Consider the following 23617-nt stretch of genomic DNA (forward strand, 5'->3'; position numbering starts at 1 on the left):
TAATAAAAACATGCCATATACAAGATTGTCACAGGTAAACGAGATTTTTAGAAAAAAAGCAATAAAAATATTCTTTAAGCTGAAAATAAAATCTCTTACCTTTTATATCACGATCTCAGCTTACAGTCACTACATTTCTGCTTATTTTATACAAGTGCATATGGCTATGAAGGTCCGGAGAGAATGAGAATAAAGTGGAATTAACCTGCTGAAAACTGCTTAGAAGTCTTAAGCTGCAACATATAGATGTTCCAATACCATTTAAAAAAACATTCAGCTTTCAGTTATTGCTGATTGACAATCTCAAAATATCAACATACAAATATTCAAGAGGGAAATATCTCAGTAAATTTAGAGCAGCAAAGGTTTTTCAACTGGATGTTTCCCAAATATTGTGTTTTCTTATCATTTGGTGATGATTTTAAGAGACACAAAAGCAATCTGCTTGATTTTCAAGTTCAGGCCTACCATTTTTGTGCCTCATATCAATGATGTGGGAAAGAGAGAGAGAATATATCATTCAGTTACATTTTGGGAAAAAATACTATGTTCTATTTTTTTTCTTCTGCCATTTTGCTACATTTCATGTCTGCTGACATGCACAATGGTACAAAGCACTGCTGCTTCAGGAGTGACCATTGCACAGCTCTGTAGCAACTTTTATAGGAAACATGCAAATACAGTAAAGTATCAAAATTCTGAAGGACTTCAATAGTGAAAGTGAAGGCAGATTTCAGTGCTCGAACAGCACTCGACCCAGGTTGTGCCTTGGTTTGGCATTTGGTTTTCCCCCCTCGACACAGCAGTCCTTCCCCTTCTAGTGTAAAGAAATAACCAGGAGTATATACACATCTATTGCTATGTACCCAAAGAGAGGACTTGTGGCTTGGACTAAGTATTGCTTTTCATTACATGGAGCAAAGTTCAAGAAGTGAGAAAAACACTTTCAAAAAAAAAAGAAGGAAAAAAGCTCAGATCCCATGTCTGAAGTTGAGAAACCTCAAAACGAGCCACGTTTTTCTTGCTTTTAAGACATGTACAAAATGCCATTTGGAGCCACACAACCTGATGGTTCTAGAAGTCAGAGAAGAAATCTTGAGGGCCCAAGTGAATAATAAAAGGTGCGATGCTGAGAGGCTGGCAATAGGGACTGTCAATGAAAAAACCACCTACAGTGGGAGAAGAGCAGAGAAGCAAAAACCTCACGTTAATTTCTGAGACTGGCTGAAGCTAAAGCTCCATTTAAATTTCTCTGCTCTTTCAGCTGCAAGTGGAATTTTCATTGTAAAATGGGCACTTTGAATTCTTTGAAGGTATTGAAACATCTAACACTTCCAAGGTTACCACTTTCTAAACAAAGAACTGACAGCTCATTCATATTTTGAGTAAAGCAGAGAAATGTAAAATATGCAGCAAGGGGGCAAGTTTACAATGTGGTTAGTAACTCCCAACAAATGACAAAAAATAAAAAATGACTTCTATAAATCATCTGAAATGACTGCCATCATGTTGGAAAAGAGCATAGCGCCCTTCTTGTCTTTGAAATAAGAACGTACATTGTATAGAATTGGTTCACAGAATATTTTGTTTGGAATTTTACAAAACTGGGGATTCAGGAAAAAAAAAAAAAGGAAACTACAAACAGTTGCCAATCAGGGGAACTCCAAAAGAGAGGGGGGGAAAAAATGTGTGCAGAGGAAAGATTCCTTTAATGAATATTTGATTAACAAAAATGGGCTCTGATCAGCCATGCTTTTTCTGCTCCGTGATGGCTTCCTTTCATCCATAGGCCAGCAAAACAGGTCAGTGATTTCTGAGCACCTCTCAATTTGGCTCCATCCCCGGCCCTGCTCTGTGTTCCGTGGGTGATGCCAGGCTCACCCTCATCCTCTGCGTTTTATTAAAGTACCACCGACACCAAACGGAAGCGAGAGCTACGGCAGGAGGAGAACCATGGAAATGGAAACACATTCCTAAGCACAAATACTCAGCTTAAGAATAACAGCTGCAGTTAATTCCAGGGAAAGCAGCTTGTTCTATAAGCCACCCCTTATTCAGCTTTTCTAATATTTCTCTCCCTCAAAGGGGGCTGTGGGGAGGAGGAACTTTACATTGCTTTAAGCACCACTCCTACAACACCCTCAACATAGACACAGCTCCCCTCGCCTCAGCAGCAGCGGCTGTTAGAGAACAGGGGGTAAAGGCAAATCTTTGGAAGAGCAGGAACTGAAGCCAGCCTATGGAAAAGCAACGGGCGGGGGCTGAGGAGAGAGTGCAACCAACAATGCTGCTTATTTGTGGGGTGATACCTTAATAAAGACCACTGGAATCCCTTGTTAGAGCCCACAGCAGTCCACAATCCATGGAGACTCCAGTCGTGGAGCTGGGCCCTATCCTGGAATTTCAGACAGGTGCACACACTCCTCTTCAAAAAGAGGACTCTGGGTTTGAGCACCAACTCATTAAAAAGTACTGGCCTATGGCTGAAGTGTGTCACTTTTCACAGCAGCACTCAACAAGAACTGGGACAATTAAATAGCAAGTTTTCATGGGGACCTTGTTGCTGCTTTAGATTCTTATAAATGTAAGGGGGAAAGGAGAACCTTTGGTTTAATATACAATTGACAAATAAAATGCTTTCTGTAGAAATGGTGGATGGAAAATCAAGGGTGGGCAGACAATCTTAAAAGTGAAGAAGGCCACAAGAACAAGTGGAATTTTTTTTTCTCTCTTTTTTTTTTTTTTTTTTTTTGTAAAAACAGAAAAGAAAACATGTAATTTTTGAGCTCTAAAGAGCCTGATTGTAACATTATTGTTGTCCTTTCTCTGGGCAATACGGGTGTAAGGTGTATCCCTAGAATTACATCCTTCTGTGGGAACTTCCTTTAATACTTGTTTAATACTTGTTTCACAGAATGCAGCCTTATACAGAGACAGACTAATTCCCTTTGTTTCATTTGTTTTTCAGCATTTTGTGTATGAGTGAAAAGTCTTCTTGGATAATTAAGACTGTGTCTAAAATCACAGTTACAGTATGCTGATCTATAAGGAAACTCAGGTACTGATGCTTAACTATAAAAAATAAGATAAAACAATATTTTAACCCATATCTTACTAAGTTTATTACACACCATAATATTTACAAAGTTAAATGTTAACTGTAAAGTTTCTATCGTGTTTTTTTAATTATTATTCTTTTTATTTTTGTTTTTTAAAGAACTATGCCCTGCATTTAATAACCCTACAGCAAATACAGGTCATTAACTGAGTCTGTGTGACTGCATTAGGAAACAGGCAGTACTCTTGTGTTACAACAAAACAGTTTATTTGTGATCAGTGTTTTATATTCTATACATCCTTCACAAATTTAATTTTACATAATCGGATACTTCATTTAAAACGTAAGATTTAAGCTTCTAGTTCTTCCCTATAACAGAAGGCTGGTATAAGTTATTTGAAAATGAGGTAACATTTCACAGAACATTTTTTTCAAGTTTTAGAGAACTAAATTTGCATTTTGTTAAAATCAAAAAGTAGGAAAAAGATGTTTCTTTACAAATGACTTTGCTCAAGTATGTGTTCAAAGAAAACAGGATAAAAAGGCTTTTTTCTTCTAACATTCTGTACTGTACTGTGTTGTTCAATCAATAGGAATTAGCTTCTGCCATTTGCTAAAAGAATGAGTAGTGGGGAACGGGGTAAGTTGGGAATTTCATAACTGGTAACAGAACCATTCTCTTGGGTAAACCTACAGAGAGAAGAAAGGGAGAGGACTCCAAATAAGTTCAGCAATCCAAGAAAGTCAGATAAGAGCTTACAGTAGTGTTCTCATTAACCTTTTCCAGATCAGTCAGGCAATGTGCTGTCAGGGTGCAGGGTCCCATAAACAGTAACGCTTCACCACTTTGCACTGTTTCAGACAGATGGTTATAGCTTAAAGTCTGCTTTATTTTTGTCCTGGTGTTTGGTACAATTAAGGAAGTAATATTCTCAAAAGCAGAGTGTATATTTGGATTTGAAGCTCTATTTCATAATCTTTATGGTAATTAATCTCTACTAGTTTGTGCTACATTGAGGTAATTTCACAGGCCAGTTGCAATTGCAGATATTCTAGACAGGCACTGCTGTGCATAAAATACAACTCACAGGGAAACTGTTCAGCAGTTTTGATCAGCATCCAGGTAGGTCAGCCAAAAATCAAGCACCTACAGTAAATTCTGCATCTGCTTCCTTATTCTGCACTTCCTCTCCTGAGCTGAAGTAGTAAATCTGGAAAGATTGACATCTGCCTGATTTCATTATTATTTTAGAGTTCTTGTGGCCTCACAAACTTCTGCACAATTAAACGTTTGTTTGGTTTTTTAATCTTGCCTATTTAAATTCTAGTATTTAACCTATGTATCCATTTAGAAATCACAAAGCAGCAACAGCAGGTATTTCAGAGCACCAGATGATCAAAGTGAAGTTTCCCAACATGCAACAGCTTACAAAGGCAAAGAGACATGTTTACCTTACAGCCAAAAAGCATTATCCCAGAACTTTGCATCACAATCATAAGACATTAAGAACAGAAACTCTTTATGTGAAGAATGGGGGCATCCAATTCCACAATGCTTTGAAGTCAGTGATATATCACATATATACACCTAAGTGCTTAAAATCCAGCTCCCAAAATAGGCATAATGAGAAAAAAAAAATCCCAAACAGGAAGGAATGAATGAAAAAAGCAAGAAAAGCTGCAGGGAAACTTGGTAACAGTTGTATTCCTGCCTTCAGCAGGGAAAGGATTCCTCATGTCACAGTGTGTCACTGCTTGTAAAAACACAGACATGCAGGTACCAGTAATCCTGGTTATACTCTGAGACTGTTGCTTGAAAAGAACCAAGGGGGGTCTTAAAAAATCCATACCCCAAACTAAATTCCCTTTCATTTTTCTCTGAGAAAACACGTTGCTGTTCCTTGTGTGATGCACCACAAAGGACAACGCTCCATGGGACAGCCCTGCTGCCAGCTGCCTTCTGTCAGAGGACAGGGCCAGTCAGCAGGTGTAAAACTACAGAGCTTTGCTCCAAATCTGGGGGAGAATTCCACACTGAACACAGCCCGTGGGCCCGTTCTCCCTCTCAGTACAGAACTGGACCAGCTGGTCCCAGTCAGGCTAAGCAAATATTTTCCATAAAGCAGCAGCATTTTTGCCCTGTTAGAGCTCATACGTCTAGAAAAGTCATGTAATCGACATTTCAAAATATTTTTAACTTTTATAATGATATCAGGGGAGTTGGTACTGCTCAAGTTAGACAGATTTGGGAGGAACAACTTATTACAAATACTAAAAAGCAGAAGTTTCCCATATGAAAAATTCCAGGCCTTGAAACATGCCGGTCATTTGAGCAGCAGACTGTGACCAGTCCCTGCCGCAGGAGAGGCTGGTGGGACTGGTCCTGGTGGGCTCACATTTGTGTGCCAGGACATATCACTGACTCCAAACTGCCCTGCTCCCATTGCCACATAAACCTCATTCAAAGTAACCAAAAGGGCCGGTTAGAGGAATGCATTGTTAGTCCAGCATAAAACAAGCCAGTGGGGAGGGAGAAGCCGAGTTAAGGAAAACCCTTCCATCACAGCTCTCTGGTTATCAGCTCATTTTACAATCTCCATGAAACCAGTGCTTTGCCAGCCTAATAGAACATGTTTCATAGTGAAAAGCATTGTGGCAAATGACCATGTCCTGGCTGCCTCACAGACTGATTGCTACCAGTACCAACTACCCAAAAGCCATCCTGGTGTCCCAAGCAGTGGTGTTTTAGCCTGCAGGGATGGGGGGGTATTTCCCATAGACTTCAAAGAGTTGACAGCATTAAGGGAGCTTTGTCCACAAGTCACTTACACTTGGGAGCAAACATTTCACCAATGTTACTGTAATGCCATTAAGCTAAATCTGAGTCAGGATGCTGAAATAGGCCCTTAGGTAGTCTTTGAATGGAGCACAGACTGGCTGTAAAAAGTAAGGGAACTACTTTGACTGGGTTCCAGTATGAAGGGAACAGGCAATTAGAACAAGCAGTCCTTCCACAGACCAGGCAAAGCAGAGGCAAAAAGCTACTCCAACCAAAAAAGAACCACAAGGTTATGGCATAAAAGTGGTGTTGTTGTCATGGTTTAAGAGCTTAAATCTCTTTGAATTTCTCCTTGGACTGCCACATTTGGATTGCCACAACAGTTTCTGCATAATTTCTAAGGTGTTAATTACAGGGCTGTACGTACCGTAGGCTGGTGCCGCTGTGCTGTATCCGTACGGTGCTCCATAGCCTGCAGGGAAACACAGCAGGGAGAGGGGTCATTCCCTGCCCTGCCTCTCAGTGTCTGCACACCTGCACAGGGGCAGGGACCCTGTGCCTGAAGCAGGAGCACAGCAAAACCAAACTCACACCAATACATACAAATATTGCTGAAAACACTGAAATGTTCCTATGTGGTGGCCAGAAGGCCAAGCTGCCAGGGACTTTCTCAAGCCTCAGCATCACAGAGTTAAAATTCCCTATTTCATTTCCTCAGCATTTTCTTTTCCACTCAATCCCTCAAGTCTGCACTGTTCAGAGCATGGAGTTGGCATGACACAGACATCTCATATTTGCTTATGTTCTTCTTAAAACACAAATGCAGTCTATGCAGAGAACAGTCACTTTCCTAAATTTCCTTTAAAAGGAAAATGCTGGATGCCTGTGGCAGATGTCATGGCCCCCTTAGTAAAGCTCCTGGCTTTCTCTGTCATTTCTAACAGACAGAGTTCCACAGAAGACATGTGAACACCTCCACACAAACAGATAGTTTTCCCCCAGAGACAGAGTGTGACTCTGAAGTATCTGAGAGAAAAAGCAACACAGGTAACACCAGCATTGGTTTCTACATGTCAGTAGTTCATGAAGGCTTTACAGGGTTTCTTTTTCTGGTGAGACTGCTGGTGTCACTCCAAAAAGTAAGAGATTTCTGAGAAGAATAGGTGATAGAGAGAAATAATCTGTGAAGGCCAAGGCCAATAAAAGCTTAACTACAGCAACTGGGAAATGAAACTTATTTCTGGAATAATTCCACACTGGCAAGAAGCATGCCCCTTGGCAGGTTAAAGTGTCTCTTAAATGACTCCTCAGGCAGACAGACAGTTCCAAAAACAATGTTAACAGCCATTAAAAATGAATTACTGGGTTTTAATATTTAAAATGACATGACCATACAGGAACAATGAAGATGACATGCTGCCAATGGTGCCAGGCAGGAAGGCTCCCCAACAACAGGGCTGTGCTATTAGCACGTGTGAGCTGCTGGAGGGTCTAATTAGAGCTCATGCTGTAATCTGAAAGCCTGAGCATGAGGACTAGAAGTGTTATTTTTTGGAAGCTACTACTGGATTTGCTTTGACTAAGGCATCTTCAGCATCTCATCCTTACAAATCTGTGGTTCTTAGAACAAGCAAAAACAATGTCTGGATTCCTTTCACATGTCACCCACAAACCTCAGACATGCTGTAAAGTCACAAAGAAAATGCACTTTGAAAAGTAATTTGAGGATGGAGAAAGTGATCATTTCATGAACATTTTCTTGTGAAAATGTGAAATGGGAACCAGAAGCCCTTGAACTTCAGAAGCTGTTTCTGCTGATCAGAACAATGAAGTGCGGATGATGATTCCCCATCAGCCAGAGCATGAAAAGAAATTCTTTTATTTCTGGCCACCACAGAAGCTACTATTAGATGCTTCCAGGTGGAATTCACATTGAGAATTTTTGGGAGCTCACGGACTCTTGAGCCTGCTGACTTCATGTTCACAAAGGATTCTTGGAAAAGGCACTCCTAATGCTAAACCAGCACATGATCCAGAAGGTTCTTAGGTAGGAAGAGAGTTTTGGGAATTGTGCCATGGCAATGAACTATGAAGATAAATCATAAAATAGTAAAGCCATTATGCCCATAACTGTGTGCTCTGTGCACACAGAGCTTTGAGCTGCACACTCATAAAGGATACAGTCTGCCAGTTTTCCAGCTCTTTGAATTATTTAAATCCCCATGAAGCCTTCTGCTCCATGTCAGATGGTTAAAGGAATCACTTGCACAGGTGAATAACACACATGAAAAAGAACACCCCAGCAGACAAATACTAAACTGTCAGCTACAGGTGTGGTGTCTTACCTGGTGTTATGTATCCAGTAGCAGCAGCTGCCCCAACGAACGCCCCTCGTGTTAAAGCACCTCGTCCTCTGCCTCGAACAGCCTGGACTGCTGCAGAAACAGCTGTATTGACAACCCCTTTAGTCTGCCCAGAGTGACAAAAAATAGCAGTTTAGAGAGTGAGTGTTGCAGGAATACAAGGCCACCTGCATTAAATCATCCCCTTTGAGAGGGCTCTGTAAATGTGCCTGATGTGCCAGGCTGGCTGAGCACAGACTGGAGAGTGCTGTGCCAAAGGATGTGAGTGACAGGGACACAGCGGGTCCCTGGCCCTGCCACTGCCTGCAGAGCCCAGCACGTTCCCCCTGCTCAGCCCTGGCAGTCCCTTCCTTCAGACTGTGCCTTATTTACCCCAGCTTTGGGCATGATTGAACACTGCTGGCTTCTGAGCCTCTCTGCTGCTCCTCCATGCTGTCTTTCCTACCTCCTTACCACTTTCCTCAACATACAGCACTGGTTTTACATCTCCCTTACCCTCCTGATTCCACATAACTACAGCAGGGCCAGGATCTCACCCCCAAACAACCAGCTCACAACAACACCAGCCTGTGTTAACCTCACTTTACTAAAATGCTGCCTTCTGTATCAAAACCAACCCAGACCTGGGATAATGGTCCAAAAAGCAAGTTACAGTTCTTACCTGAGGAAGAATCTTCTTTTTCTTGTTATTTGCTGCATTAGGCCCAGAAAACAGTTTTTCAAGTGCTGCTAATGCAGCACTTGCTTTTGCTACTTTCTTGTTTGGGCCTGCACCTCTGAACTTCTGCCCATCTACTTCTACCTGAAAATTAAGACATGAGTTTATGCCTAGTATTAATGCACAGGAACACCATGCTGCACCCACTCGGCTGATGTGCCACCCATAAAGAACTTCAGTAGGAAAAAACATCCTTAGTGTTTTATGTGACAAATTTCTATTGGTTCTAGATCTGAAACTGGTAAAGGATACCAAGGTTATCCTGGGAACCAGTGTGTCACAGATACTGGGAATCTGGAAACTACAACTGCAATTCAAAGAGGACCAGCATATCTGTTGGATACTGGATTTAACCCATACCCTAGAGTCTTCCTCATCATGAAGTTTTGGTCAGAATCCAGTTTGAATTCTCACTGTATTTTCCTAAAGTAGAAAGGCTATTCCTTTCCCCAGCTGAATCATCACAGCAATAAAGAAATACATAACCTGAGAAATCACCACCAATGTGCATTGCAAAAGGCAAAATAGCAAAAATGTGAGCTGGAGCAGCAAGTGACTCTGCTGCACCATTAATGACCAGCTGCACCTCTGCCCCTCTCACCTCCATCACAAAGCGCTTGTCATGGCTTCCCCCTGTTTCGGAGATGAGCTCGTACTTCAGACCTCTTCTCTTTTCATTGAGCTCCATCACCGGGTTTTTACCACTTGCTGTGAGTATGGGACCCTGAGTTCTTACCTAGAGAGACATGCAGGGTGTTACTTCAGAGCCTTTCTCTCTTCAAAATGCAGCCAAACCTCTGCAGAGCTGTATCACAGGTAACACTGCCCTGGCTGCAGCAACCCGTGATGCCGGCACGGCAAAGGGCAAGTCTCTAAAGAAGGGCAGGAGCACCAGCAATGGTGTCCCAGAAGTCACACCCATTTATTTGTTAGTGAGGGCTGCTGTCCTCATGGCCTGATCTGGTGCCTGCACAAACTAAACATGACACCAGCTACACTTGGAATTGCAACCCTGAGAGAATCCGAAGCTGAAGGTGGGGCCATGGTGTCAAGTTCCTTGAACTCGAAGGCTTTCAGAGACTGGCCTTCCCAGCCCTGCACACATCTCTGCTCTTCCACCTCATTATGTCCTGGCACCACCCAGCTCAGACTGAGGCACGTGTCTTAGCAGAGATGTCTGTAACTGTTTGGAAAGCAAGGTAAAGCTGAGATCTCAGCACACCAGATCAGTCTGCAATAGAATTCTCTCAGCTATGGATAAAAACAGGGCAGTTCCATTAAAAATACCCCATTTCCAGTCCCCTGGAAATTTCTCAGTGGCTAAATATGTATGTGGTTTGAGTTATCCATGATTACACACTGGAAATTGTTTCCCAACTAGAAGAATATTATGTTTTACCATTCTGACAAGTAGAACAGAAAAAAAACCCCAATGAAAAGTGAAACCCCAAACCCCACACCTCCATCTTTTGTACTTTCAATGCAATCCTTACCTCTAGGGTAGCGGAGGTGTCAGCTGTGGAATTGCCAGTATTATTATTGCTTGAGATTGAAGACGTTGTTTCATTTTTACCTTCAGTATCTGATTTTTCATCAGAACTTACACACTCCACATCTGCATCAAAACCTGTTGGATATCCCATTGCTTGTAAAACCTACAACAAAGCCCCATGAAAAGAACTGTGACAGAGGCAGCAGAACAGGAGCAAATACAAAGTTGATCACAACACAAAAAACAATCCACCATACACTTTAAAAAGGCAGATTCCTTAGAATATTAGTTTTTTCCTATTTGAAATGGAGATATCCATTTCAGTGGTTATCAGTAGGGAATACAATATCAATGGGGAAAATAATTTCAGGTTTCTAAAAGTGGAATCAACACAAAGCAGAATTTTAGTCTCAAAGATACTCATGAGCGTCATTCATCATCTCAAGAATTCCTTGTAAAGTAAGAAATTAAAGACACTGTTTAATGGCCTTATAAGGAAATAGTTTCATGCACGATTTCCCCCCTGTGTCTATGGACAGATCAAGAGACAGACTGTGGGGCAAACGTGACAAACAGTCTTGTGAGAATTCAAGCCTTGTACAAGATGGTACTTCTGGAGCTCAGTTCCTTCAAAAACATCCTCCATGAGCAAGGCCAGCCTCTCCCTTAACCAGCTTCCTGATCCAGCTGCACAGAACTACCACACATAGGGCAAGGGAAACTGAAAGGAACCTGAAACTCTGCTGAAAATTTGGGGCCAAGAACAAATCTGCAGAAATGACTGTGTCCTATCCCTGAGCTGAGACCTGCCTGGGGAAACCCCCGGCTCAGCTGCCATGCACTGGGGCACATCTGGCTGCATTTTTAGGGCTTCTGCATTTTAAAAAGGTCAGATTAGAAAGTGAAATCTCACATTATTCCCTCTTATAAGACTGGAAGGCAGGGTCTGGGTCTGCTGAGAAGGGAAAGAAGGAAAGGAGAGGGGAAAAAAAAGGCAACTCTGACCACACCACCCATTTCCTCTTGGCCTGAATCGCGAATGTTTTGATGTGTAAATTTAGAGAAAACAGAGCTGGGTCGGCACCAGCACAGATCTGGCTGACGCAGAGAGGTTCAAGGGCAGAGCAGTCACAAATTTTCAGGGCAAGAGGGTTTTTTGGGGCTTTTTTTTTGTTGTTTTTTAAACTGCAGGGAGGTAGGAAAAATAAAAGAATGAGGCAAAAGGTCTGGAAGGACACACATGCAGGGAGCTACTTTTCCTGAAGGAATAACACATGCCCTCAGATGCTTCTGGACACTTTGAACTTGAAAGCACATAGGACAATGGGATTTTCAAAACTGAAATCAAAGGAAAGCAGAAAGTTGCCAGATGAAGATTCTAAAAAGGAAATTCTTGTTCAAAACAAAATGAGGCACAGAATGACAGATGGGCCTGTTCCTATCAGAAGAGCAGTTCTATTAACAGATGTTCTTTTGTAGACTCGTTTAGGCTGGGAAAGACCTTTAAGATCATTGAGTCCAACCATCCATTACCCCAGCCCTGCCACACCCACCACTGAGCCATGTCCCCAAGTACCACATCTGGTGGATGCTCACATTGGGCATTCCAGTCTGTCCTGCTGTCATGTAGAGCACCTACAGGAAGCAACAGCAGCTTGACCAGTCTCTGAATGACACCAGTGTCCTACTGGAAATCTAACTGGATAAATCATGGTTTACCCAGCACACAGAGGTACTCTTCAGGCACCAAGGACAGAACTCTATTTCCAGGAGCTCACAAGCCAGGAGTGGACACAGAGAAGGAGGGGGAGAAAGAAGCAGCCACCAACATGCCACTTCCAAAGCAACAGGAGGAAGGAGTAGACAGAACATAACTAAACCCCTCCCATCCAGAATTGCACCACCACATTCAGTCCACTGCAACACGAGCTGACCTGTAGAGCTCCAGGAAATTCTTCCCCCCCCACTAGCACAAAACCAGTGATGCTCTTTGAACCAGCTGTCTTTAGAGCACACAGTGAGCAGCTCAGCCTAATGATTTTTTTTTTAATTTTGAGCTTGCATATGTCTAGTTTTAAGTACATTTCATACTCCATCCCAAGATGTGGGGTTAGCAGATTATTTCAGGCTGCCTTACCTTCACTGCCACATGGAGCTTGGCTGTTTTCTTAGAAGGTCCTGATGCTTCATAAGTCGTACCATCAACATCTACAGACATTGTGAAGACTGGGGCATGGACTGGACCAGACTGTGACAGCAGCTTATACTGAAGCCCTGGCCTGATTTGGTTCAGCCTCATCAGAGCATTCATGAGATCTATTGCTTTACTATCTAGTACTAGTACAAGATAGTAGAAGGGGTGGGGGAAGGAGGGGAAAGGAAAATGAACAAAACAAGATGAACAGAAAAATGAAACAGTTTGCATTTCAGTGCCTTCTGTCTGTATCAAGGAGCAAAACCATCCCTCAGCCTCTCAAGAGGGTGAGGAGAGCCATAACACTGTTAAGTCTTTAATAAGCCATTCTAATTCGGGGTAACAACTATAGTGACCTGGTTTTATATTAACAACATTCTGCTGCAGTTAGCTGTATTCCTCCTGCCTGCTGTAAAAGGAGTAACAGGTTTTATAGCTAATGGGGAACCAGATCCAGAACTGGCATCCAAGTACCACAATGAAAATAGCCCCCAGAATGACTGGATCCCAGCAATGCCAAGAGACTTCTAGTCTGTGCATATGTGCAACATCAATGGTTTGCAGATTACACATCTTATTTTCCTTGTGGGAGATCTTGAGAGACCAGCACCTAACTCAGGAAGGGGAAGAGTGAAGAGAGTGCAATCTTCACTCACCAAAGTCACTGCAGTACTTTAAAAAGACCCCACAATACAGGGATGTAACCAATAAAGTACCTTCGCTGCTTGGGCAGCTTCAGTTCTGGTATAACTTGATGGGTAATCCCATTTAAAAATGCAAATCATTCAGTTAGTAAAGCACGTCAGGGGAAATTCAGATGCACAGAGATATGTTTGACATTCCAAATGCAGGGTGATAGAGACAACAATTTTGTTCCAAAGACTTTTTCACATGCTCTACCACACCAACACAGAGAAGCTTTTAAAGCAGCTCCCCCTGTACAATAGATCTTTGAAAACAGAGTGGAGAAGTGCTGCACTTACTTTTCCTCAGATTACGCTTCATCTTTTTATTTGGATCTTTATCATCCCCGACACTGTCTTCAAACGGTCTCTTCAGAGCAGATGAGCCTGTACCTAGGGTATAAAGTTCCTTGTAATATGGATATGCCATTAGGAAAAACACGATCCCACAGCAGGAGTCTGATTAGTCCCACACTGTTTCTTGCTTGTTTATAGAGAGAAGAACTCATCCATCAGTCACAGCTTTCTTATTGCTACATGAAAGCCAATACTGGTTTACTGCTCACTCTGCCAGGCCAGGCAGGAGCTCTGTGTCCAGTACCAGGTGTGGGATAAGGACTACAAACCTGCAGTGCTGCTCTCCACATTTAGTCTAAGCAAGACCTCCAACAGTATTGTTTTTACAAAAAAAATACAAATGGAAATTTTTAAAGTTAGCTATATATTGTTTTCTAGGAATAATTTTTGAGTAATTCTTATTATGGACACTCACTATATGCTTTTTGACACGTCTGCAGTCTCTCCTCGCCAGCATAAGAATCAAACACTACTTCTGCTCATTGCATGCCAAGGGACTTTGTGCTTAAAGATAATCAACAGCTATATTATGGCTGTTGTGCCTCTTGTCTCTTGGTATTTCTAGAGACCAGAACTTCCAGATTTTATTCTCACAATGAAATATTGGAAAAACAAAAATCACCGCACATATAACAAAGAATAGCTTCTACTTCACATTCACAGCACATAATTCCGAACTTCACCCATTCTAAGTTAACTCCTAGTTTGCTGCTCAAGTAGTGACTTTTGGAACAAGTAATACCTACCTTCTTTGTCAGTTACTGACCAGGAATATTTCTGAAATGACTTATTTGATGGGAGGGGATCCATTTCCAAAACTTTATAGATCTGCCCAAAGGCTGATAATCTGAGCGCGTGCTGAAAGGGACAGTGGACACACACATTAATCACAGCAGGATTTCACCTCAGTTGCTCAAGTTTTTTAGTAAGTCTTTAGACACAAAACTACTTCTGTGGTTTTGACAGACAAGAAGACAGCTTTTACAGCTGGCCTCTGCAATAGCTGTGGGAAATACTAATGTCTAAAAACATAAAACTCCTGAATTTCTGTATCACAGAATGCAGGGCACACTGACAGGAAGCCCACCCAAGGGCTCTGTGCTGGGAGCCGAGGTGGGTGCACAGGCACCCCGCTGCCTCTGCAAGGATAAGATTTCACACAAATTTAACTCTTGCACTCCTGATCTATGGTTTAACCTTTCCACGATAGTGCAGCCCAAGAACTGTCAGGACTGCCATGAAAACAAGCCATCCTGGCAGAGAATAAATGGTGCTAATGAGCTGAATTCCTCACAGTTGCAGCACACACAGAGTTGCCTACCTGAGCACTGTGTGTAATGGCTTCTTTTTGCTGAACTGTCATGTAAGACAAAGCGTCCGTGGGCTCGCGCTCGCAGGGGTCGTGCAGCCCCGGGCCCCCTGGCAGGGAGAGGAACGGGGATTACTGAGGGAACCAGCAGCAGGGTGCAAACAGGGACTGACAGAGCAGCTGAGCCCAGCTGCTGCACACAGGGCAGCAGCCCTTCTCCAGCAGGGACTCAGGCCTCACACAATGCACACTGACCCAGGGTTTTATACCCCTGCAGTGGCCACAGACCTTATCAGAGTAAACACTGCACATGGTGATAACATTAACTGAAATCAGTAGGTCTGGAAGAAAACTCATAATTTGGACAGATATGTAGATTTCAAGGAATCTGTAGAAACCAGATAATCATTAAGTCTATTTACCTGCAACCCCTTAATGAGGTAGGGGTTAATTTATAACAAATCTAACATTCCCCGGTAACTTCTCCTGCAGTGGCAATATCATTCACACAGTTACCACTATGCAAAATCCTTTCTTTTAATTTTATATTTCAAAGAAAAAAAACATTAATTTCACTCCATGGCAGGTTCAGAGTTCACGGCAGGCATTTCTCATGTAATCCTACAGCAACAGCTAAATGCTTAGGTGGGCTGAGCATCCCTTTGTGTTCCTGGAGTTCACCTGGCCCCTTACCAGGAAGCAGAATTCCAGATGCCAAACACTCCATCACTCGTCGCAACGCTTCCCCAGCGCCCAAAGGTCTATTACAAGTACCTATAGATTTTTCACATATAAGCTCGAGTGGCTAGAAGACATTAAATTACGATTAGTATGGACACAAGGGTAACTGTGATTGAAAGTTAAAAATGGGGGGGAGGGGTAGAGGGGATGAACATTCACATCAGGACACTTTGTAATCCACTACAGGTCTAAGGGACAGAGACCTGCCCCAGATGAGGCCATGTCCTCAAGCAGGGCACATCTCTGTCCCCCTGGTCTGAGTCACCTTTTGGAGAGCAGCTGGTGTCCTCACTGTCTGCCCAAAAAGTCAAAAAGGAGAGGTCTCTAAAGTCAAGCCAGATGAATGTTCTCCTTTCAGAGGGCTTTCAGTTCCACACAAGAGAAACACCATCTCTGCTGCCCTACAGAGTGTTCCTCTCCAGGCACGCAGAGCAAACCTGCCCATGAAAGGGCAACAGCCGCTGGCAGGAGTGGCATTGTCACAGGAGCAGGATAGTTTTAGAATACTAAACAAGAGGGATGGAAGGCAACAAGTGGGAGTCTGTTGCCAATCCTCTGGGATGTGCGAGGCCCACAAAAGTATGTCCCTCTCCATGGGATCAGTGTGTCCCTCTCCATGGGATCAGTGTGCCCCTCTCCATGGGATCAGTGTGTCCCTCTCCATGGGATCAGTGTGTCCCTCTCCATGGGATCAGTGTGTCCCTCTCCATGGGATCAGTGTGCCCCTCTCCATGGGATCAGTGTGTCCCTCTCCATGGGATCAGTGTGCCCCTCTCCATGGGATCAGTGCATCACAGACTCAAGAACTACTTGCCTTCTCTCCTCTACACAGGGAGCAGTTAATGGGGAGCAAAGGAGCAGGGGTAGAAGGAGGAGTCTCATACAAGACTCTGCTTTCTCAGTCCAGACACTGCTGCAACTCTCAGGAGATCTGAGACGTGACCCTGCGGCCTTCAGCTCTTTCTGTACTTACCCAGCCTTTCAACGGTGCCCATGTGGGGACTCTGTTGCACAAATCCCGCAGAATACGAAGGACAATTACACATGATTTTAGTCCATTTGCCCTGGCCTAAAACAAACAAAATGATTCCAATACACCTGCAAAAGCCTGGTCTTCAATTCTGCTTTTCTTTTTAAATGCACAGAGTCCTGGGATAGATTTTAAATTATTATTACTTAATACTTAATCAGCTTCATGCAAAATAAAAACACTTATATAAAAGTACACTTGAATTTAGAGAGACGTATAAAAAAGGCAGCGAAATGTCAAGATTGCTTTTGTAGCCTCATGACAACTCTGGACCAGCTGACTGTCTCCCTGTCACGTTTGCCCTCACACAGTACAGCACTGGGTTGGAATTCTAGACCTTTGCTCTAGGAGGGACTAGTCAGAAATTAAAGAGGCATTAAAATTAAAACTGTCTCAAATAAAACCTCGCAAGGCTACAATAACAACAAGGTAAGAACAAAGAGCCAACCTGAAACCATTTGGCGTGCCGCAGAGACGCCAAGGCCTCCAGGCATTTCTGCCTGTCCAATAAGTCCGGAGGATCTTTCATCGCAACATTATCTACTGGTAAAAATGGGATAAAAAGAGACAGATACAATTTGACCAAGGGGTTTCTGTCACAATACAAAAAGAGCGGCAGCATCTCAATGAGATAATAAGACTCCCAGAATTTAAGTGCACGGTGTTATTTAATTTAAACAAGCCATTAAAGGTAGTAAATGTGCACGTGTGCAACAGAAGCAAAGGCATTCACTCCTTGTAAAATAATAGTAATAATAAAGATGGCCACTGCTACAGACAATCTGGGATCTTATTAAAAATGTAGAACACATTTCAGGGCAGAAAATAGCTCTATAGCACTTTTCCTTTTTTTTTTTTTTTTTTCTGTTGGGATGTACTGGGCTTTTTTTTCCTCTTATTCTTTGTGACTTTTATTCCACAAAGGTGGCACGGAATTTCAAAGCTTCTTTGGACAAGAGGAAGATATTCTCAGAGGGTAATAAAAAAAATGTAATAGGTAGAAAGTGAAATTACATCCATGCAATTGTTGAGAACTCCAAAGAAAACATTGAATATATTTGAAATAATACTGCATTAACAGTACTAGCCAGTATAATTCAATGGAAGAAATATACAGAACTGCTAGTACAATACTTTAGTTTGATTAGTCTTTCATATAACCAGAGCATATGAAAGAATGGGTTTGGTAACTTCCAGGTCATTCATGTATTTGAGAGGAAGTGCCCTCAAGTAAAAGCTTCCCAACAGCAACTGAAACCAACAGAGGAAATTCAAAGATGGATTTGAGAGACAAGACACTGATATTTTCTGTCCAGGTTTACACTTTTTTGCCTTCCCCCCCTTTATCAGCCAACTTGTAACAAACTGCTTTTAGCAGCCACATCCAATTCTACATTAAGGGGAAATCTCTATCAGTCCTTCTGTATTTATTGTATTTTAATCCAAAGGAGTTTGTGACATCCAGATTCTCTGGAAACTCTATATTAAATGACAGATTCTACATTTCTGTGAAATCACATTACAAAAATACTAGTTTTAGCTGATGTTGAGAACATCTGGAATAACAAAATGAATCCATGGCTTAACTAAAACCTTGAATATGACATTTTTCTATGAATACATAGTTACTCTTGACTTAAAAAGAAATAATTTGGAAATGGACTCTTTTCATTATTCATAATGATTAATTCTCCAGGTCTTTAGAGACCTTTGCAGAGGTGAATGAAATACTAAATCCATTGCAAACTGAAAACTCTGCTAGATGAGCAAAATCCAGCAAGACATCTAAAATACCAGGACAGGTTATGAGGAAAAAGTACCATCAGTTTGTTAGTTCCATCTCCAAGGACATTTCCATGGGTTCCTTTGAATGGGACTGGCTGCACAAGCAATTGCATCTTTAATGTTAAGGCTGCCTCTCCTAAGCCATTTCCTGGGAAGGTTGCTCTGGTAAAAGCACTTGATGTTATGATGAATAAAAGAGCCCAAAGCAAAAAAACCCCACCAGTGTAAAACTGAACAGAACCAGTATCTTGTCTGACAGGTGATGGTTGCAGTTCACAGCTGCTGACTCAAGTGCTATAAGCTTATTTTCTAACCCCTGTGAACTTCACAGCAGATATTTGCATTGTTTGTTACTGCCCTCATCAACAGCATTCCAGGACTGGGATTAATCACTCCTCTTGTCTGCTTTGCAAATCAGTGTCCAAATAAAAGCTGCAAAGTCTCAAAGCTCTGGCTTTCTTTGAGCACAAAAGGTCACTTTGGAACACAAGATTTGCTTCTAAATTTCCTTTGCAGTTTCGTTGTTTTCAGGAGTGACATTTGTAGCACAGGATTACTCAACATCCATCTGGGTAGTTCTCTGAGAAAACTTCACTGCAGACAATATAAACATCTGCTTAAAGCTCAAGTATTGTATCAAACAAGTACTGTCAATGAATGATCAGAATCTTCTTTTAAAACGTTAGAAATGGCAAAGGTGACTGACTGCAAAATCATCATTTTTTTGCAATGAACTGGGGTTCAGTGTTATATGAGGCTTTGCTAAAGACTGCTGCAGCCATTGATAAAGTAAATTAATTTTTCATTTAAACTACAAACCAAACAAAATACATGTCACCTGTCATTCAGGTGAACCAAAAATCTCCTAAGATGTGTTTCAACAATTGAGAACCATACATTTTCTTACAGGATTAAGACCATTTTCCAAGGCCTAATTTACAAATATCTTGGAGAATTTTGCCAGTTGCTTGTTCAGCCCCAGTGTCCTGATGTTGCAGTCTGCCAACTTTGTGGTGCAAGATTCTATTAAACAGAAAGATGAAGAGAACAGGCAGTGAAGAGGGCGAGCGGCTTGCAGCGGGCTCCCTTCAGACCCCTCAGGAGAATGGCATGTTTCTTCATGCTCTGCCAGTCAGGAAAGTGAGACCAAATCAAAATTTTCAAACGGGATTGCAAAGCTTTCCTTTTTCCCTTGTCATTTTAACAAGGGCAGCGATCCAAGGAGTTTAGTAAAGAGTAAATTCTAAAGCCCTGACGTTAGCTCACACTATGCAACGCAGAACCAATCCCTCAGGAATTCTCTCCCCACTGCTGTAGCATTCTCTTCACACAGGAGCTGCCAACTCCATTCATCTGAGCCCTACGAGGAGCCTTGTGTTCTCCAGAGAGGGGAGGGCAGGCTGGGGCTTGCTGCCCCTGCAGTGGCACTTGGCCCCTTGGGAGCATCACTGGCCATGTCCTGCTCCAGGAGCAACGGGACTTCAGCCCCACTTTGGTGAGCCAGCTTGTTTGTAATTATATTATTTGTTTTACTGTATGCTCAGTAACAATAACTGGTTTTCAGGATACAAGGTTCTGGTCTGGAAAGCCCAATTTATATTTGATGCTGTGACTAAAAATTCAGTTTCTTAAGAAGTTTAAAATTTAAACGGATGCAAAATGCAGGCAAATTTAGGTGCTTGACTTCTCAACATGAGAAAGCAGAGCTTTATGGGTAGCTGTTTGTGAGAAACACCAAAATGCACACACACACTGAGCCACTATTTATTTTTGCTAAGGAGCAGCAAAAACAAATAGGACAAACACCACATCTTAAACATGAACACTTTTCCAAAGAGGTGGGGACTGAAGAGAAATCCAGGAATGTTTTTCAATACATTCTGACATCAGGGCATGAAGGCACACACAGCATTCCTACAGAACAATGGGAGCACTGGGAACGAGGGCCGTTGGCCTGACCTGGGTTGTTAGAGGACAGATTAGTGCTAATCCCACCACAGAAACCTTGGTCAGTTTTCCACAGGCTCAGGCAGTCTGGGCCTATCTTACATGGAAGATGAAAGGCAAGTTCAGCAGCACTTTGAGCTCCTTCAGTCAAAGGAATGCATGGAGCCAACTGACAGGCTTGTAAAACTGCATAGGAAGTCTACTTACATTTGGTTGACACTGTTCAGTGGTAGTGAAAAAATATGGCAGTGCTTTGGAGATCAAGGTGTTTTCACCAGTTTTCTCCAATTATTCTCCCTATTCACATGAAATTTTTTTGGTCTGATTCTATGTGATTCCAATCTAAATGGTTGGAAAGATTACAAAAAAAATTGTATCCCTCCCAACTTATTTAGTGACATCTGCATAATGCTCCATATACCTTGAAAAGGAATATGATAAATGTCTCTGTTCTTTGTGATGAATCAATGCCAAGGAACCTGGACTTTAAAATGAGACCCATGACCCTATTCCCTGCTCTCAGCAGCTGCACAGAATGACAGTGTATAACCACTTCAGGAGAGGTGGTAAAACCATTTTAAATTTCAAAAATATAGTAGAGACCTTTGAAAATATTTTAAGATACTGAAAAAAAAATAGACCACCTACGTTTTAAGCATGAGAAAGCATAAAATTCCAACTCTCCTTTAGTCTGAGATTAATTCAGAAATTCCTGGACTTCGCTGGCATTACAGCATCAATTTTTACAAGAAAATACTTGGGCAGAAGCCTTTGTGTAAAACCGTATCCCCGGTGGGAATCTCACAAATCCTTCACCATCGGAATTCGTCCTACACTTGGGGCTCTCTCATGAACATGGATGAGCTGCAGCAGCTCCAGGGCTGGTCTCAGCATCTTGTGGGAAGCTGAACAACTAAAGCAATATGCAGTTTATTTTTAATGGTCTTGGAAACAGCATTGTTGCTAATTTCAGAATAAACAGCCAGTGTAATTAAGGGATCTTTGCCATTCATCTGTTCTGTAAGATTTTTCTACATTCAACTGCTGCCAAAGTGTTACATGTCACTTGGAAAGGGATCCTTCCTGCCATCACCTCCAACAAAACCAGGAAAAACTGACCAACATTTCTCACCCCGTCGGTTTTCCATGTGGGAGAGGGAGGAAGCAAAGGTCTGGTGGCAAGTCTAGAAATGGGAAGAGAGCAACAGGGAGTTCCCTAGCCCACACGGGCCCAGCTGCCTCAGTTGTCATGACAGAGAGTGGCCAGTTGGTCAAAGGTCTGACATCATCCAGTGGCAAAGTTTCTAGGGATAGGTTTGGGAAGCGGAAGCAGAAATTACTGAAAAGATTTTTTAAATACAACAAAGTATGGCTACATTTGCTCTTCTCTATTGCTCACAGTCTGTTTCCAGCCTCACTGGTACCACAGGCCCCACTCCTGCAGCACAGAACTGTGTGACACCGCGGTGAGGGAGAAGGAACGGAAAGGACTAAGTGACAGTTTTCTAGAACTATTTTACTCTAAGGACATGAGGTACAACGTTCAATTCAGAAGCAAAAGTGCTGTATCACAGCACCATAACTTCAATTGTATCCCAGTTAGGAAATTCTTAAAGCCAGAAACATACACATCATCAATCAATAAAAACTGAGGGCCAGGACGACACTCTGGCGAGCTTTGCAGGAGAGGGCTTTTACATAAAGAGAAACATTTTTATGAGTTTTTCAAGAAACTATGAACCAATCCCACTTGACTGACTTAATTTGCAAACAAGACTGTGCAGCGCCAGGTGCTCAAGAATTAAATAGCAAGTCTGAAAGAAAGGAGAACTAAGATCTAATTGTATGTCAGACTTAACACTGTAGGAATATTGCTTGAAAGGAAAACTACACATATTTACATGACATTTAAGTGACTGCTGTCTTTTTAAGGCACAAATAATATAAGTCATGGTGGCAATAGCCAGTCAAGTCACTACATGATGCACAATTAAAAACATACTTGCCAATTAACCCTGTGCTGCACAGTCAGGACATTAGCTAGAACAGTCTTAAAACCAAATTAAAACGCTCTGTGTACCTCCTTCCTTCTTCTCTGCTTCATCTCGGATGAGAGGGGATGTGAGTATCACCTTCAAAGTGAGCTTGGGCTCCTTTGTGTTATGGATAACAATAGCTGCCTCATTTACATGCTCCTCCACCAGATACTTCTCTTCTGTAAGTTTCTGAAAGTCACCAAGAAAGATTTCAAGACTCTCCCAAATCAACTGAAAAAGTGAAGAATCTGTGTATGTGTTTCAGCTAATGAGAAGGCTACAGGGCATTGCAGCAACAAAGGCAGCCTTGCCTCCCTCATTAAAAACAATTTAAAACATTTCTTTTGTAGCCAGTGCTACAACTGCCTTACAGTTTGCTCCATTAACATGCACTGTACCACAGTCCCTGCAGTGATCTCTCTGCAGGTCTTTCAGCAGCCCTTTGGGACCTCTCTCACCCTCCAGAAGCACAAGGGCAGCCACAGATGGCTCAAAGGCCTCGAGCCACCCCTTCTGTGCAGAGCCTGGTTCCGCACACCGGTGGGTGGGATGTCTGCTCTGACCCCTTCCCTGCTGCAGTCTGCTCTGCAGCTCCCTCATTGTTGGGATGAAAATGGCTGAGCATCTGCTCTCCATGAGCCTTCAAAGCAGCAGCTCCTGAGTCTCTGAGCCTCCCTTGTTCCTTTTGTCCACTAACAGGCCTAAACCCTCCTTCACCTACAGCATCTGATCCCTCTGCAGAGCCTCTCCTTGTCTGCCATGCCCACAACAGTTGGAGCATTTCACCAGTCAGAGTCCTCTTCCCTCATCCCTTTCTGTAATCACTCACAGTCCTTCCCCACAGGATCTTACCTGCCCGTCTCTTGAATTTATTCAGTCTTCACATATTTTAATTATGTCTATTCTTTCATTTTATCTCACTTTTTTGAAGCACATACTAACTTCTCACTTTCAGCCCTCCTCATTTCATGCCTCATTACAAGGTTTATTCTTTAATACTCAATACATCCCTATCATTTTCAAACAAGTAAAATTTACTCTTTACTACTCAAAAGATCCTTTGTATTTTTAGCTATGGATAGGGCCACATCTCTAGGAACAACATTAGCCCATTAGAACAAGCCC

At 42.3% G+C, this 23617-nt stretch overlaps 1 protein-coding gene across 16 annotated transcripts in view; it reads right to left on the minus strand.

The window, feature by feature from the left end:
• The window catches only part of STRBP (spermatid perinuclear RNA binding protein), a 75235-nt gene that overhangs the window by 24948 nt on the left and 26670 nt on the right, over window positions 1-23617 (minus strand). For 4 of the 16 annotated variants that reach the window (XR_011683658.1, XM_071454150.1, XM_071454149.1 and 1 more), the window contains exons 5-18: window positions 22537-22681; window positions 17173-17267; window positions 16668-16763; window positions 15647-15758; window positions 14966-15063; window positions 14391-14502; window positions 13588-13680; window positions 12548-12747; window positions 10412-10573; window positions 9520-9654; window positions 8862-9002; window positions 8183-8306; window positions 6265-6309; window positions 100-164 (exon numbers count right to left, since the gene is read on the minus strand). Coding sequence is in view for 14 of the 16 variants with exons in the window: in XM_071454150.1 (XP_071310251.1) it covers window positions 142-164; window positions 6265-6309; window positions 8183-8306; window positions 8862-9002; window positions 9520-9654; window positions 10412-10573; window positions 12548-12747; window positions 13588-13680; window positions 14391-14502; window positions 14966-15063; window positions 15647-15758; window positions 16668-16763; window positions 17173-17267; window positions 22537-22681 (1581 nt within the window). In the remaining 2 variants the exon portion in view is untranslated. The other 12 variants (XR_011683659.1, XM_071454147.1, XM_071454151.1 and 9 more) reach the window with 8 other exon arrangements.

The sequence above is a fragment of the Agelaius tricolor genome, unplaced genomic scaffold, assembly GCF_023055355.1.
Source record: "Agelaius tricolor isolate 1412-34295 unplaced genomic scaffold, bAgeTri1.0.p SCAF_38, whole genome shotgun sequence".
Taxonomy (NCBI): Eukaryota; Metazoa; Chordata; class Aves; order Passeriformes; family Icteridae; genus Agelaius; species Agelaius tricolor.